Source organism: Alligator sinensis, unplaced genomic scaffold (assembly GCF_000455745.1).
Source record: "Alligator sinensis unplaced genomic scaffold, ASM45574v1 scaffold308_1, whole genome shotgun sequence".
Lineage (NCBI taxonomy): Eukaryota > Metazoa > Chordata > Crocodylia > Alligatoridae > Alligator > Alligator sinensis.
Genome location: NW_005842041.1, coordinates 1,801,333 through 1,818,587, shown reverse-complemented (window position 1 = coordinate 1,818,587; position 17,255 = coordinate 1,801,333). Strand labels below are relative to the sequence as shown.

The following is a 17,255-nucleotide window of genomic DNA, read 5'->3' as shown; positions in this document are numbered from 1 at the left end:
CCGGCCTCCACATGCTGCAGCCAAGGGCCGAGGCGGCCCGAGAGCCGCGCTGCCGCCGCGCCCGTGCTCGCTCCGCCTCCCCGCAACGCTCCCCTGCCAGCGCCGCGGCCTCGGAAGCAGCTGTGCCTGCTGCTGCACGAGGGTCTACTTCCGGCATCGCGGGGGGGGCTGGGAGCTCTAGCGTTTCCACACCAACCTGGAGGGGTGGGGGCGGTAGCGTTGCACTCCGGTGTGTGAGCGCCCTCTGCAATGAGGTGTGCACGGCAGGGATACGGGCCCCCGGAGGAACCGCATTACATGCATCACACACACACACACACTCTACATGACACATCACACTGCATAACGTACATCACACACACACACTGCATGACATAGATGACATCACACACACCATGCTTCTGTGCCTCGGCACGCGCGTGCACACACATGCATGCACACTTGTGTGCCCCTCAGCACTCCCCCCTTACACACACACACACACAGGTGGTCCTCCTTTCCCAAATCCTGTACCCTAATCTAGGCCAATGCCTTCCAGCACAGGCAGGGGAACCCTTGTGTGTTTTCAAATGCAGGAAACTCCTCTGCAGAATTGTGTGATAATCGGACTGCATTCATGCTTTCCTCTTGGCTTGCTTTTTGGCTAGGAGCAAAAGTGACTAGAGGGACATCTGAACTCCCAACACCTTTGGGCATAGGCCCTGCATGTAGGATGCCTACCATGGATTTGGGGAGTATGCAAAGTCCAGAACTGATACTGAGTTGGGGAGGGAGGAGACTTGCCCTGTATTAGAGCCACACAGACTTAAAGGATTGAGCTCAGCTCAGTCAATTTGAAATGCAGAACTAATTTGGTCTTAAGCCAAAAAAGAAAAAAGAATCTGTATTCCCATCACTCACACTACTCCATACTCTGCTCAGCGCTGTCCTTTCACAGCATCTGATGGAGTCAACTGGGGGCGGGGGGGTCACAAAAGCTTGTGCTCTGTCTATATTATGTATGTTGCAGTTTATATATATGTGGAAGTCTGTGGGACTGATAAACCTATATAACTGCAACATACATAATATAGACACCACAAGCTTTTATATATATGGGCTTGAGAGAGAGATTAATATGCTCCTTTATAGACTTAAAAAAAAAAAAAAAGTCTCCAGTGAGATTTTCAGAAGCACTTCCCGACTGAGGTGTATCACTCAGACTTCCAAAAAACCTTGCTTGCCCTACTTACATAAATATTCGTGATAAAATGCTCTTAACAGATGGTCCTTTCCACTTGAAAACTATGGTTGACCCTACTGTAAAACTGAGGTGAATTTGTACAAATGTGATCACACAAGAGCATTTCCTGAATAAAAAAGTAGAATTATGTCATTTTTTTTCAGACCCTACTGAGTATAAGACGTAGAAGGTAAAGTTTAAATCCATTAAATCTCCCCTGGGGCCAACAAAAATCTATTTCCGTCATGTCAGACTCCAGCTCTTCCTGCTCCTTATAACCCTCCTTTCCTAGTTCTAGCAGAGCCATTTTCTCAGTGGCCCAGTAGATGGAGAGCTCACTCTTTTTTGCCTACTGGACATAAGCAGGGTTTTGGAGCAAGATTTGAATTGGCAAAAGAAATGTGTCAAACCATTTAAGTTTTTGGACATGTCTACAGCTAGGTGATGATGATTTAGGGAACTTGTCTGTACAACTTACAACTTAATTTTTGACATGAAGTTATGCAGTTGCTGCTGTAATGGTTGCTGTAGCATGAATGTCTCTGCCATATTAATTTTACTTGCAATGCGTATTGCTTCCTGCCCAGACCAAGGACTATGATTAGTAGTTAAGTCCTCGTAGGCCAAATTAGGCCTAGACAAACCAGCCTGGCTAAGTGTGTCTATTGAGGGTTCGGCTTGGAACATCTGAAAGTTACTGAGGTAACAAAAAAGCTTTAAAATTGTCTTGCAGAAGGCCTGCAGTGACTGTGGCTACAGTATGGTGTTGCTTCAAAATGTCTGGTTTGGATATTGGTAGCAGGCTAGCTACATTAGCTCAGCATAGGCCAACCACCCAAGAATTTATCCTGCACTGAGTAACATGTTGCTTTTTTAAAGCTAGCTTTACCCTGCTGTAGTCACAGGAACTACTATAGTATAGATGTCAAAGTAGACCTTATATAGACTAACTGAATCAGACAGAGGCACAGGAAACTGTTGGTGAGTGGGGAAAGCTGCTTAACTCCCTTTTCACAGCAAGGTTACCCATCGGTGCAGGGTTGATCAAGAGTACGGTAAGAAGCCACATACTGCCTACATAATAAGCACAGATGGATACGTGGGGACTTCTAAAGGAAGACGAGCTAGATTGAACGGTATTTCAGGTAGGAATAAGATTGTTTGCAAATGGTCTTTAAGCTCTTGTATCATTTTAAGCAAAAAGTAATCGTATGTTGTAAAGTTTGTCAAAAGCCTACCTGTATATACATATTTACTTTTAACACCCACATGGCTTCTGAAGAGAGAAATTGAACCACAAGACTCCCATTTTTAATGACATTCTGGGAAAAGGTGTTTTTAAACTATTAGGGGAATCAGAGAAGTCAGTTTTGGACACAGGAGTAATGCATTTGGACTCTCAGTTTCAGCTCTTGGGTGAAGGTGGTAGGCAGGAAGACTATACCCAAAGACCTCACAATTGAATGTGTCTTCACTTTGACTAGTTTCCATGGTCTTAAAATAGCACCTGGATCCCCTGCCATAACAGGGAAGGTCCGAGCAATTCTACTGAAAAACAAGCTATTCCTTAAGAGATATTGTGAAATATTTCTCTGCGCAGACACATTATTCTAAAATAAAACGAACTTATTCCAGAATTTTAGTATCTATAGAGGGAACTGTTGCAGAACAATTTATTCTGCAATGAAGATGCTGATTGGTTTCCTCGCATAGTGAAGGCCTTGCACTTATGCAGTAAAGGGAAGACAAAGTGCTTCATCTACAAGGACAGATGTTTGACGCACTCTTTGGAGAAGGGCAAAAGTTTGCTTTGAAGAGGAAGAATGCAGGGACAGAAATGAGTTTTTGTAGGTAAGCGTTTGGCTGAGTTCAATTGGCTGAACTGGTTATTTTAATGCTGTTGAGATGTTATTGTACTGGCACGGAGATGTTAGAATACCTGGAATGTTGGATAGCCGTCTTTTATTTAATTTGATTTAAATAATAATAATAAAAAGGGGCTCACAGAGACAGATGGGAGGGATACTGATGAAAATGTATAAAGAAAATAATTATCACGTCTGCAGAAAGAGCTGTTCTGTGCAAATTTTTCATTTCAAATCCTTCTAAAAATGGTATTTTTAAAGAAAACAGTTCCTGTTAAAATTTTGATATTGTGAAGTGTGCAGGTATTCAGTTGTTGCCTTTAAATTCTTGGTGCTGCATCTGTACATTTTTAGGAGCCTGCTTTGTAGCAGAAACAGCTGCCATTTTGTAAGGTAAAATAATGCAGCACATTATAGAGAAGACGCACGTAGTGCTCTCAGAGATTTACCTTATTTCAGATTAAGGAAAAAAAAATGAAACAAAAGAAGTTTGTCCATTGAGAAACACTACATTCAGTGTACTCGGTGCATGCCATCTTTCAGCTGTAATCAAAAAAGCAAAGTTTGCTGTAGCCAAAGGTCCCTTGGTGTTCAGCTTAACAATAACAGTTTACCTCATGATCTTAATTCAGTTTCTCTGTTGTTCCTAGTGCTGTCGTATACACTGCCTGATGACCATCCTCTCCGAGAATTGCCGGCATTTGCGTGATGCCAAAGGCGCAAAACTATATACATAGCAGTGGGAAATACTGATTCAAGACCATCCAAAATTCTTGTTCTTGTCCCTTTTCCACTCCCCACACTTGTTCTCTTTGATAAAGGTAATGAGGGTCACTGAGGGATATTTACACACCCTTTTTCTTCTTAGTTTCATCTTCTTAGATATTTTCTTTATAACATTGTGGTAGCTTCGGCCCGCCCATCTAAGGTCCTTGGTATATTCCAATTTATCGGTGGGAAATGCTGGTATCTCTCAGCCTATAAGCCGATAGTGGGTCAATAAATTCAGATAGATCGAGTGTCCTCCTCAAAATTAGCATAGCGACTAATCAGGTTGAATATGCAATTAAAGAGCTTATCAACAACATTCGGGTTAATGAAGCAACACTTTACAAGACATTGCTAAAGTTAATGCATTGGATTAATATTAACTCTTAAAGGGGTGATACCTTCTACTCTTTTGTACTGGAATGACTTTACAATGACTTAAATAGGTAGCATTTTTAAGCATTTTTACACTGCTTTCATCTTGTCCCTCAATCCTGATATGAACAGTGGCCATACCACAGCAATTAGTTTTAATGCTCCTTTGGGCTTGCTTTATTAAGACAAAGCAAAACCAAGCAGTAACCCTCGCACATTAGGGAATAGCTCACTTTAGAGATATCTGATTCAATCCTCAACCTGTACATAGCATCTACTTCTGCCACTGTTGAAGACAGGATACTGGGTGAGATGGACCATTGGCTTGACCTAGTATGTCACTTTTTATGTGTAGTTAATAGTTTTTAAAGCAATGGATAAGGAAAATGTTCATTCTTAGGTTGGATTTCTGGGATTTAGAGCCAAGTTTTTATTACTGGTACACTTGCCTAAAGGTTGACTGCTGACATTACGTAAGCTTGTATTTTTTAACTAGCAAATTTACAATCTGACATCTATTGACAGTCTGGCACAGACTTATTCATTTAAATTCCCATATGGTACTTGTAGCACTGGCAAGTAGAGTGAAAGAGGAACAAAACTAGGAGATATAGGAATTGTCAGCAAGATCTAAGCTCACAGGCTACTTAATTTAGTGTGCTGCTTGTGACAATATTCAGTACCAGAAAATCCAGAGAAAGGTGCAAGAAGTATCATATTAAGCAGGTGTGGAATAATCTGTCCTCTAAATTAAGGGCTACATGGGGAAATTGACTAGAATAGCTATTCCCATATAAATTATCCACAATATCTCCTTGACAGAATTCCACCCCTAGCCTAGAGCAGGGCTGGCAGCTCCAGTCTTCAGGCCAGATCTGGCCCATGGAGTGGTTTTATTCAGGCTTCATGGGCTGGCTGTTGCTGATGGAGGGCTTCTGAAGTAATGGAGTCAGGAGGGGGATTTGGGCAAGTGGCAGGGAAAAGTGCCAGCCATGTCTGAAGATCTGGCCCATCACAAAATGAGTGGAATTATTTCAGCTTGCCATTCCTAAAAGTAGCCAACCCCTGGGCTAGGGTAATTACTCCTTCCAGTCATGGATCTTAAACAAGTTAACATCCTCAGAGACTTCTTTGGCCTGAAATAATATTATAGATAATACCGAAAACAGACTCCTGATATGATTATCCCAAATCTTCTCCAACCAAGTCCCATTTTTTAAAAACAAAATAATACACATGAATATTAACTGACCATGCTGCTTCTCGGGCTGGCAAGCTAACTATCTGTAAATTCTGAACGGGCCAATGTGTGGAAAAGAAAGGAAAGGACCACAAGTCGATTCAATATCAACCCATGGCTTTGGCCTTATGCATAAAGAAAACAAGGGGATTCTTGCCCTTTCTATGGACAAACTATGTTCTTTCATTTCTTTGGCAGGACCTTTTACTTCTTCTGGCAGAGGGCTGCCACTTTGGTCTGGAGAGAAGACACGGAACCACAGTGGAAAGAGGAAAGGGATTGAAGATGAGCTACTGCATAATGAATTGGGCATAGGCGAGATGAGCACCTGAGAACAAAGGGAAGGTGGGGAAGAGGGAAGGAGGAAGAGGGGGAGAGAGGACAGAACAGCTGTACAGTATCCAAAAGCTTGGCTGGGGAATGAGGGAACAGGTTCGCGTGCAGCAGAAGAGCCTGCTTGAGCTGTTGCTTGACTTTGCTGCCCTCAGATTCTGCACCATCCCCTGTGCTTACAGATTGTTTCATGCTCCTGCATCTGAAAGTAAGGAGGCCCCTGGACATTTCATGACTAGGATGGACTATGACTCATCCCACAAACCAGAATGAGTAGTTGTTCTACCCTTTTCACTCTACCTGCATACAAACCCACGGACTTAGCAGTAAGAATAGATACAGGTTTCCCTCACCAACCACAGTTTTGAGTATCCACGTTTAATATTCTATATACCATTTCGGCTACCACAGTATACAGTTTTGAGTAACCACGGTTTTCCATGGCTATGCATCAGCCTGCCGCATGCCATTTTTCCCATAAGCTTTTTGTCTTGCCAACCATGGGAACTCTCAGGAACCTAGCCCCAGCAGTTGTCAAAGGAAACCTGTGCTCATCTCTTATCCAGTTCCTCTGACAGTGACAGTGCTGTGCTAGTGCTATGCTTCACAGCAGAGGTTTGTCTTTTTTTTTTAAATAAGCTTTTTGGTTCTGGCCAAAGCAGACAGAAATGAGGATCATAAGAAGAACTTCACCTACATGTGTTAGCAGGCTAAGCACATTTCTGCAGAGAAGTCCAAGAAGGAGAAACAGAGCTCCACAATATTTAGCTAGTCATTAGAAATTTATTAATTCTTAGGTAGCATATGATTTTCTCTCTCTCTTGAGGAATGTGCCCATCATCTTACTAATTTTTTTCTAGATTGAGCTGAATTTCACCATGATTTGAGGGTGAAATTCAACACCCCAAGTCAGTCATTGGCACACATGTGAGGACAAACCTTGGCACAACCTACATCTTCAACTGAGGTCTTAATTGTACTGCCTTTCAACTTGGGTGAATTTAGCACTAGGCATCTAATGTAATTGAGTTGTTTTATTCCACTTAATCCTTCTGTGCCCTGTCTCCCCACTTGAAAAGTAACAAGAAGTCTCCTTTTTAAAGCCCTGTGAGAGATGGTATACAATGTTAAAATCATTTCTTTTAAATCATACAAATGTGCTATTTACACCAATTTGCTGCAAATTACTATATATCACTCTTCATTTCTAGAAGTGTCTCTCATTGTAGCCCGCACCCCACATGAGTTCTATATATATGGTCCGACAAGGTTCCTTGGGTGAATTCAATATCTTTTATTAGACCAACCCAAATGGCTGGAGAATAGTTATTAAGCAAGCTTTCGGGTTCAAAAACCCTTCGTCAGGCTAAGGAAGCTTCAGCAGTTGGTGTGCGCTCTTCCTGGATGGAATGAAAAGTAAACAAGCCAGGGGCTGGGCTGGGCTGGGGAGTCAGTTGCCAGGCAGATTATAATGTATCAAAAAAACAATGTCTGTGTTTAGTCCCTGATCTGTAGTATCCAGCAGGTTGATGAAATGGAGCTCATAGGCTCGTCTCTGGGAAGTGTTGTGTAAATTTCCCTTGAGGATCAGGACTGAGAGATTGGAGAGAGAGTGGCCCTCCTGTGAGAAATGTGCCCCCACCGGTAATTGGGTATTTCTGTCTTTGATGGATTTCCGGTGTGCGTTCATTCTGGTGCGCAGTTGTTGTCTGGTCTCTCCTACATATCTTCCATCAGGGCATTTGGTGCACTGGATGAGATATATTACATTTCTGGAGGTGCAGCTGTAAGATCCTGGGATGCTGATGGCTCTGTTGTCAGGTGTAGTAATAGTGGGGGTGGTGGAGATGTGTTGGCAGGTCTTGCATTTCTTGTGCTGACATGGCCTGGATCCTTTTGGTGTGTTCTGGGCTTGAGGAAGTTGGTTCTGGTGATGAGGTTGGCAAGGTTCGGTGCTTGTCTGAAGGCTAGGATGGGTGGCTCTGGGAAGATCTTTTTAAGAATAGGGTCTCTGTCTAGCATGGGTTGCAACAAGCACCAAACCTCACCAACCTCATCACCAGAAGAAAAATTCCTCAAGCCCAGAACAGACCAAAAGGATCCAGACCGTGCCATGACAAGAAATGCAAAACCTGCCAACACATCTCCACCACCCCCACTATTACTACACCCGACAACAGAGCCATCAGCATCCCAGGATCTTACAGCTGCACCTCCAGAAATGTAATATACCTCATCCAATGCACCAAATGCCGTGACGGAAAATACGCAGGAGAGACCAGACAACAACTGCGCACCAGAATGAACGCACACCGGAAATCCATCAAAGACAGAAATACCCAATTACCTGTGGGGGCACATTTCTCACAGGAGGGCCACTCTCTCTCCAATCTCTCAGTCCTGATCCTCAAGGGAAATTTACACAACACATCCCAGAGACGAGCCTATGAGCTCCATTTCATCAACCTGCTGGATACTACAGATCATGGACTAAACACAGACATTGTTTTTTTGATACATTATAATCTGCCTGGCAACTGACTCCCCAACCCAGCCCAGCCCCTGGCTTGTTTACTTTTCATTACATCCAGGAAGAGCACACACCAACTGCTGCAGCTTCCTTAGCCTGACGAAGGGTTTTTGAACCCGAAAGCTTGCTTAATAACTATTCTCCAACCATTTGGGTTGGTCTAATAAAAGATACCAAATTCACCCAAGGAACCTTGTCTGCCTATGTCCTTAGACCAACACGGCTACAACCTAAACCCCTGCATATGTATGGTCCTATACTTTTACTCTGGAAATAGCTGATATGTTGCAAGCAAACATGCATGTCATCCTAAAATGACTCAGCGCACAGTTTTTGGGCTGAGTAGACAACGGGTGCTGCCGACTGCTCTTTATCTCTATTTAGCATTCATTGGAAACATAGAACAGAGGGTTAAGCAATATGTAGATACCTGTAGGATAAAACAGACAACAGCAAACTTCACTTTCAAGCTCAATTTTGTTTCCAGTGTTGCTATATTCTAAAATTTAGGAGAAAAGGGATTCACAGAAGTGTCCAGTTTTCCAGTCAAAGAAGAATAACGCAAGTTAATTTTAAAATGTAAATGGCATCTTCGTTCTTCTCTTCCAGAACTCTACAGGACATTAGAACAATATCATTTTCAAGGTCAAATATAGCCAATCTAAAAAGTTTTTCCATATGTTCCTAAGCAGACCTCAAACTATCTACTTCTCCTTCTGGACTGTTCATAGGGCCAAGATATTTAAATACCTGTGTGTACAGATACTGCCACATTCTTATGACCTGCTTCTTATGTTGTTCCCTATGGTGGAGTTCCGTGTGCTGAAACCTGGAGATATATGCTAATACATCCTTTTCCTAGCCCGGGTAGCATGTTATTGGCAACTGTACCTTCTATATCCTTTCAAATGTTTCCTGATAAACATCCCCTTATCAGTTATCATTGTAAACAGCCCTTCAGTTTTTGTAGAATTGCTATTCAGGCAAACTAAGTAACACCCAGTTGCTTGCAGGTAAAACATGCATAGTCCTCATAAATATACTGTACTAATACTTGATTATGATTTTCTTCCTGCTTCTGTGCCTTATAGAGAGGACCTTACTTGTTTCAAGCTTGGATCACTGACCATCTGGTATGTTGAACTGGAATTTCTCTTTCCTTTCATTGGAAACCAACATTAAGAGGAACACAAATACTGTACTATTTATAATGTGATCCTTAAGGGGGAAAGTCTCCTTCCTCTCACATTGGTAATCTAATCTGGATTTACTTTTGTTGGCATTGGATGGATGTTTCTATTCATAGGGAAAAACAGGAATGTTGGGGCAATAGGATAAAAATACACTGTACTTGATATGTAAACTTTTTATACAGAGCCAATTTCCAGTGAAGCCCGTATTTTCATTTATAAAGCCTTTTATGTACCAACCTGCACAGAACACACATTATTTGAGAATGACAGTGTAGAAGAACTGTATGTACTTGCATGGATTCACTATGTTCAAATAAATGCCTTCTCTGGGGTACCAATACTACTTGTTTTATACAAAAAAAACACTAAATGTATAAAAGATTATCCATAGAGAAGCTGACACCCACGTACTTATTATACATAGCAGTCACAAGGCATAAATTAATCTCTCTTTCTCTCTCACTTTCAGTCAGCGTGTTGTTGGGAATTATCTTCCTAAAATGCAGAATGGTTTCATAGTTAATGTGGCTAGGAGTCAAGAGAACTAAGTTCTAGTCCTGGCTCCATCATAGTCTGTTTTTAAGTGCTTGAAAAAAATGTCAGCTTCCCTGATTCTCCATCCTGTTGATAAAACACTTCATAAAAAGCCTCCGGATGCTTTTTGCTTAATACTAGGAAAAATCCTTATATAGAAGGTTTTACAGAAATGCAAAATGTTACGTCTAGGGTCTACGTCACTTATTTTGATACTTTTTCACCCCTTGGGGAATACTTATTTCTCGAAGAAATGTCATCCCTACCAGCTTCCAAGAACTTTCAACATGACATTTATGAAGTTTCCCAAAATTCTGCTGTCAGTGTGGATTCTTAGAATGATATTTAAAAACTTTACTGTGACAAAAAACTAAAAGAAACCAGATTGCTTCTACCCTTCCTGCTATGCTCTTCCATTGCCTTTTTTCTAATATCTTAAAATCTCCTGACATAGAAGAGGCAGCAGCAGATGTGGACAGATTACTTGTTATATACTGACTGGCACATTCCTACATAAAGACCATTTCAGATGTTCAAAAAGGTACTGGAGCACAAGGATAATACATGCGTAAACCTCATAAATATCTTCAAGTTTTCATCACAGGTTTTGAGAACAAAATATTTTATTTCTGTCAATAAAACTATAGTTTACGGTAGTATATACTAAATAAATTATATAATTTCTCTTTTACAAGCAATAAACTAAATCACAAATATTTCAAAGACAACGTATGTACACAACATAAGGCCTTGTTATAAATAGCTTTTTTCTCCTTTCACCAATAATCAGTGAAAATGTCTTCAGAGGCTAGTTTCCATAAAGTATGTGCAGACATTTACACTAACCTTTATATGAAATCATTTTTGACTTGCAGTGACATAGACCTAAGTGATTAAGATTCTGTGAGAGGGGCGGAAAGTGAAATTAATTGTACTCACCACTGTGCTGATGGATTTTTAAATAGGTAAAGCAGATTATATATTTTGCTTGTGCATAATCACCAAACACATGCAAATGAAATCACTAGAGTCAATAAGAAAATATCACTTTCAAGTCCAAAAAAGGTGATTGGCAATAGTAGAGAGAGCAGCTCAAATATGCAGTTCTTCACAGTTCAGCAAGCGACAGCACATGATAGCGAAGTTGTGTAATGGTTTCATGTCACATCTGCCGAGTCTAGCTTTCATTTCTATGTTTCAAAGATCCCCTGACATTTCTCAAGGATAACATTCTGTTGAGTATTACTCTGTGTCTAATAGGCTCAGTAAATTCCTCCTCCTAAATCAGGAGTGCAGAAAGTGCTCTTTATCAACCATGGCCCCTTCTTGTCCATCTCTTCTGTAATTCTTCTGTTCTATTTCTTCTACTCTCTATTACTGGAAATAGAAAAGAAATGTCTGTGATCAGGATGAGGAAAAGGTTGTTTCTTTATTCTGCATTTATTTATAGAGTAATAGGATACAAGCTTTATTCCCCTCCCTAGCCCCAGTAATTTGCAACATAGTTCTTCAATGAGCCTTTTCTTCCCCTTTGTCACATGCATGGGATCTTCTCCCTTTTCAATGGTAATCCTAAAGCTCTGCAGCCATTACAAGCCAAGGGAATATCAGTATACTTATAATGCTGCAAATAAACCATATCCCACAAATGTTCCTGCAAAATGCTGGAGAACCTGGCTATCAATAAAGATCAATGATAGGTGAGTTCACTTAACAGTTGACAGGAGACATTTGTTACCTTTCAGGATTTATTATTTAGGTAAGTTCAGGCTGATTTTGTTGGTAAGTGCCCCACAAATTAAGCTCTGCACCCTCCTTAAGTGCCACTTGGATCCCTTTCACCTGCTCAATCTGCTGCTCTACTTTCTGCTTCCTGTCCTGTGCTATCTGCCTGTTCTGCTGCACTATCTTCTGCTCCCTGCTCCATTTGCTGCTGTTTCCTGCTCCCTCCACAGTCTGCCACATGCCACAAACAGAGCCCACCAACATCACTAGTGGCATGAGTGTCCCAGGTTGGCCACCCCTGATATGGAAAGTCAGTTTCATGACTCCCCATTAGATACAATAAGACTAAGATACAGCCCTTGTTCAAAACTGCACACGTATGCACACACTCCCCAAGATGGAGACACTTATTCATCTGAAAAAGCCTCATGAACTACTAATGTTCTATACCAGGGGTTGGCAATGCCAGGAGGCTATACGATCTGAGAAGCCATTAGATACAGCCTGCAAAGCTGGAGGCTTTGCCTGTGCCCATGCCAAGTCCAGAGGCCAAAGCCAAGGGAAAGCTCCCAACCATTGACATGTCACCAAAGCCATCCAGCCCATGTTGGACAAAAGCTGGGTTGTCTCAGCCCACAGCTTGTAAAAGGTCTATACAAATAAATTTATAACAAGAATACTAACAGACAGTAGCTTAAACATACAAATGAATTGATCTATTTGACTGGCATTTTATCTCCTGTAGAAGAAATGTATACATAGTACTTATTACTTCTAAGATTAGAGTATTGAGTTAGGTGGGAGTTGCAGTGAACCCCATAATGACATTACCTGAACTAAAGACAAATCAATTCCTGATCAGAATTTTTGGTAAACCAAAAAACTAAAATTGGGATCACTACTATTTCTAAAGTGGAAGAAACCGACAAGACAGACCCCGTATCACACATCCTAAAGAAACAAAAAGAGAGTAAAGAGGGCCCTGTTTTCACCAAACTTCTAAATCACCTTTAACTTTGCTTCCAAGTAGAAACATTTAATTAACCTTTCAACAATTCAATAACCACCTGAACATGGTAGTGGAGGAAAACAAAGAAATTGTATCCAAAATGTTTCTTAACAACAACAACAAAGTACCATTTGCCTGGCATAATATTATACTGCTGCAAACATTTATATTGGTTGTTGTAAAACAGTATGAACAAGGGTTTTTTTAACCCTTGTTTATATTAATTAACACAAGAGTCTCTCAAAGGTTTCTCATCTTCATATGTGGCTGTGGAGTGCAATGGACAGCAGACTATCCTGTCATGTTCTCAACTTCTTAAAATGTCAAGGCAGCCCTCACTAGACTCAAGGCACTCCTCAGAAATGTAGCTCTTAGCTTTCACTTGGTTTTTGACTATGAAAAAAATAATGGAGCAGTTCTTTTGTTGCCAAGGACTCAGGAAGAAGACCACAACAGGTCAGAATGATTCTCTGTATTTCTATTTAAAATCTCTAGGTTTATCTTGTGAATCATGTGCAGGTGTTTGCATACCTAACAGTGATATTATTGCACAGCACCCTATCACACCTCATTAAAGGTTTCCCTGGCACTCCATGGTGCTGCAACATCCTGGTTGAGAATCAGTGATCTAAAGGATGCAATGCAATTAGTATGGAAAGTGAAACTGATAAATGGATAAATAAAATGAATTCGAGTGGATGAACAAAACAGAACTGATGTCTGGTTGAGTAAATGGAATGCATTTTGATAAGTAAATGAAGCAGCGAGGCTGATCAATTATGTTTTTTTCTAAATACCAAATTTTCTTGTATACAACATGTACCTTTCCCCCCTACATCCACCCCTCAAAATTGAGGTGTGCACATTAAGCACAGAAGCTGATTTTTTGCCCAGGCAGAAGCACCCTGCTTTGATTCCTGCTCCACAGTGCAGCAGCAGCTGCATTACTATTCAGACAGCTGAGGGAGTCAATGACTTAGTTGGTCAATGGTGTTCACTCCATAGGTGTGAAAATTCTCTCTCCTTTTTAATAGTCTTGATGTTCCACTAATCAACCTAGCCTTTCTTAGGGCAAGTCTTCTGTCTGCTAGGTGCTCCTGGTCTTGGTCTTCCTACTTTACAGCCTTGGAGACTCTTTAGCTCTTTTTAAAATAATAAATCTACCCAAGGATCCAGTCTTCTATACAGCCACAACTCTGGAAAAATCTTTTCTTCTTCATTCTTCCTTTCAAAAATAAGGTACATTATATCCTGAGGTGTGTTGTATCTGAGAAAAGATGGTAATCTATTTTGCCAAGAAAGAGGCTTGAAAATGATAATTTTGCTGATGGGTTTTTATGAGATCTGAATAAATTAAGAACTATTTCCACTATAGATTTAAGTCTCGTTTCCTCTGTAGTTTCTACTGTTTTCTTATGTACACTGTTGGCTATGAGGTAGGGTCTGAATAACTACTACTACATCCTCATCATCTCTCATCTTTGGCCGGTTTCACTTGTCTGCTTTGCCCGCCCTGGGCACCTGTAGATATGTGGGGAGGCTGCTCTGACACGCTGTAATTACAGTGTGTTGAAGCGGACTTGATAAATCGAGTCTGCTGGACCATGCTAATTAGTGCACCTCCAGCAGCCTCCATGTCTTGTGTATCAGTATCTCCATGCTTCAAAATGGCAGCAATGGCAGGGGCACTTTAACTAAAGCTCATTTGCCAAGCTTTAGTTAAAGTGCCCCTGCTGCCATTTTGAAGTGCAGGGACACTGACATATGAGACGCTCCAGGTGCTTTAATTAGAGCAGTTCTTGGAGCTCCTCTAATTAAAGGGCCCTCCCCTCCCCTGAAGCATGTGTAAAAACACCCCCTGGGGCCAGCTTTGAGCTGCTACTGTGCAGTCTGTGACTGTGACTAACTCCTCCTTTCTTCATTCCCTTTCCTCCTACCCTGAAACTATGCACCGCTATTCACAATCTAACCTGAAACATTTAGAAGTTGCTGGCAAAGTTGCAAAAAGGAAATTAATTTGATATGACTGCGTATACACACCATATGATGCTTATGGTCCTAAAAACCAACCGAGCTGTAATTATATTGAGGAGGGACCGCCACACTCTGGGTCTAATCCTGCAAATCTTTTTCAGACAAAACTCCTGTCTACCTCAATGAGTAAAATCAGATTCTCTTCAAGCAAAATCTTATGTGCAGCTGTTGGAATGACATCAACAACAGGTCCAGATGAAGCTCTTCTCTGCTCCTACTGATACAGAATGAGTATGATCTTAACAACAACAGTGGCTAACAGATATATAAGACAACAAAAATGAATGAAAGCTATACTGGGCCAAATTCCTTCTATCAGATAACACAGAATCATTATCCCAGACTTGCCATCTAATGGATTTAGAACTTGATCTATTATTTGAACATATTTTTGTGCTCTATTAATTTTTTCATGCATTCATTCCTCAGTAAATTATTTCCTCATACGGTACATTAAAAGCCCCAAGGCACTGATGATTTATAGCTTAGCAATTATACATGCAGGCTTTCTAGACTTCAACTTAATAGTAATAAGAGATGGCATCTTTATATCTAGTAAAAGTATACCATTCTTGTTTCTGACTGATAGGAAAGAGAGATTGGTATCATGCCACCATTATGTTCTTCTTTAAAAACTTAATAAGAAAACCTACCTTATGGGGATTAAATTGTACTCAGATGCTCAGGTGTAGCTTGTTTTAGTCAACAGGACATAGGCATTAATAACAAGAATACATAACTAGGGCATGTATAGTTCAAATGGAATATTTCCTTTAAAAAACAATAAAAAAAAGAAACACACAGCTCCTTTATGGAGGAATTCATAAATGGATGAAAGAGGAGAAAGGGAGAGGTCCTTTCTCCTCAGTACTGCCGTTTTATAGAGTATGTCTAATTTCCTACATTAAGGCATTTACGCTCTTCTTTCTCAGTCTGACCTGAGGAAGCAGTGCATGACTGGGTACAGCAGGTACATTTGACTGACATTCTCCAGGGTAACTCATGGAAAGGTAAACATGGAAAGGTAAACACAGCTGTAAGAGGCGATGGATCAAAAGACCACAGGGTGAGCTGGGCTCTGTCAACAGCCATGTCCATGGGAGCTCAGAGGCCCCTAATTCTGCAGCAAGCTGTACCCTCTAGCTTCTTCCAGTAACCCCTGGTACCTGGGAGACTGAATGGAATGATTCCACAGGCCCATGGCCTGTATTTTTGACAAGACTGGGTCCCCATATCTACACACTGTCATAAATACTTTTCCATTTACTAGATTTATCTATTAGTGGCATCTAGGAAAACTGTTCTGGGTGTGACTCCTCCACAGAAGTTCAGACCCCCAAAATAAATCAAAGACAAACAACTCAGAATCAGGGATTAGACCCACATTGTGCATGAGTTGCAACTGTATATTTGGAGCAATCTGTTGCTCCTATACACCCTGGAAGTGACTTTGGTTTTAATCATGGTTATTATTAAAATAGCCTAATACGACAAAGAGAGACTAGTATGAAACTAAACCTACATAAAACATTATGAGAAAGAAACAAAATTACAGTGGGTGCATCTACATGTGCCATTAGTGTGCAGCTAGAAACGGCGGAGCTTATTACTCCACAGTTTATTGCTCCTGGGAAGCTCCTAGGTGCACTGTTTACACATGTGCCCAGATGGCAGCACACTGAGCTGGGTCAGAGCAGCTCTGCTCATATTGATTGGAGCCAGGTAGGAACAGCCCCCCACACTGAACCACCCTCATGCCCCAGCCAGCAGGGTTAGTGTCTATATGTGCATTGCTGCAGATGGAAAAATTCTGCAGCAGGGTAGTACTTGTACTTGTATTTACAAGTACTACCCTGCTGTGGAGTTTATTAGTTTTCTGTGCCTAATAGAGGCGCACATGTAGATGTACCCAGTGTGACCAATTTTGAAGCCATCTACTACAAATATAGTGATTCTAAAGATAACTAAGCCTTCAAGATTCATCAGAAGAATGATTTGGTCCAGTGCACATATTTTATGCTCAAAACTTGAGACTTTATTACAAAGTACAGGCAATATAGGTGCTATAAAGGTTTAATCTTATTTTCAAAATACACAGTAAAATACAGTATTTCTAAACCATATACATTCCACGGCCTCATGATGCTATTGTGTTACTGAAAGGAATTGACACACTATTCACAATGGATTCCATGGAGAATGTAACTTGTGCTATGCAGAGTGAGGTCAAATGATTGGAACAAAAAACACTTCATTAGATGAGAAAAATATACTGCTGGAGTTTGCTTTTTGAGGAAGGGGAAACCATTGTTTTGGTACTCATTTTCTATATTTCTGCAGCCTTGTGAAAATGATTCAATAGTCTCATTCTTAATCAAACTGTTTCTGGTTAATCGTAAGACTGTATCAGTGCTTATGAATTTACAT

The 17,255-nt window shown here is 40.9% G+C and overlaps 1 protein-coding gene across 4 annotated transcripts in view; it reads right to left on the bottom strand.

Annotated features, from left to right (window-relative positions):
* The window catches only part of PIP5K1B (phosphatidylinositol-4-phosphate 5-kinase type 1 beta), a 172,640-nt gene that overhangs the window by 10,879 nt on the left and 144,506 nt on the right, over positions 1-17,255 (bottom strand). Inside the window, exon 16 of one of the 4 annotated variants that reach the window (XM_006022615.3) lies at positions 10,656-11,437. The exons of the other annotated variants lie outside the window; for them this stretch is intronic. Coding sequence (XP_006022677.1) covers positions 11,435-11,437 — 3 coding nt within the window. The 3' untranslated portion in view covers positions 10,656-11,434. Of the gene's footprint in view, positions 1-10,655; positions 11,438-17,255 lie in introns of those variants that run through there. 4 annotated transcript variants of the gene reach the window in all.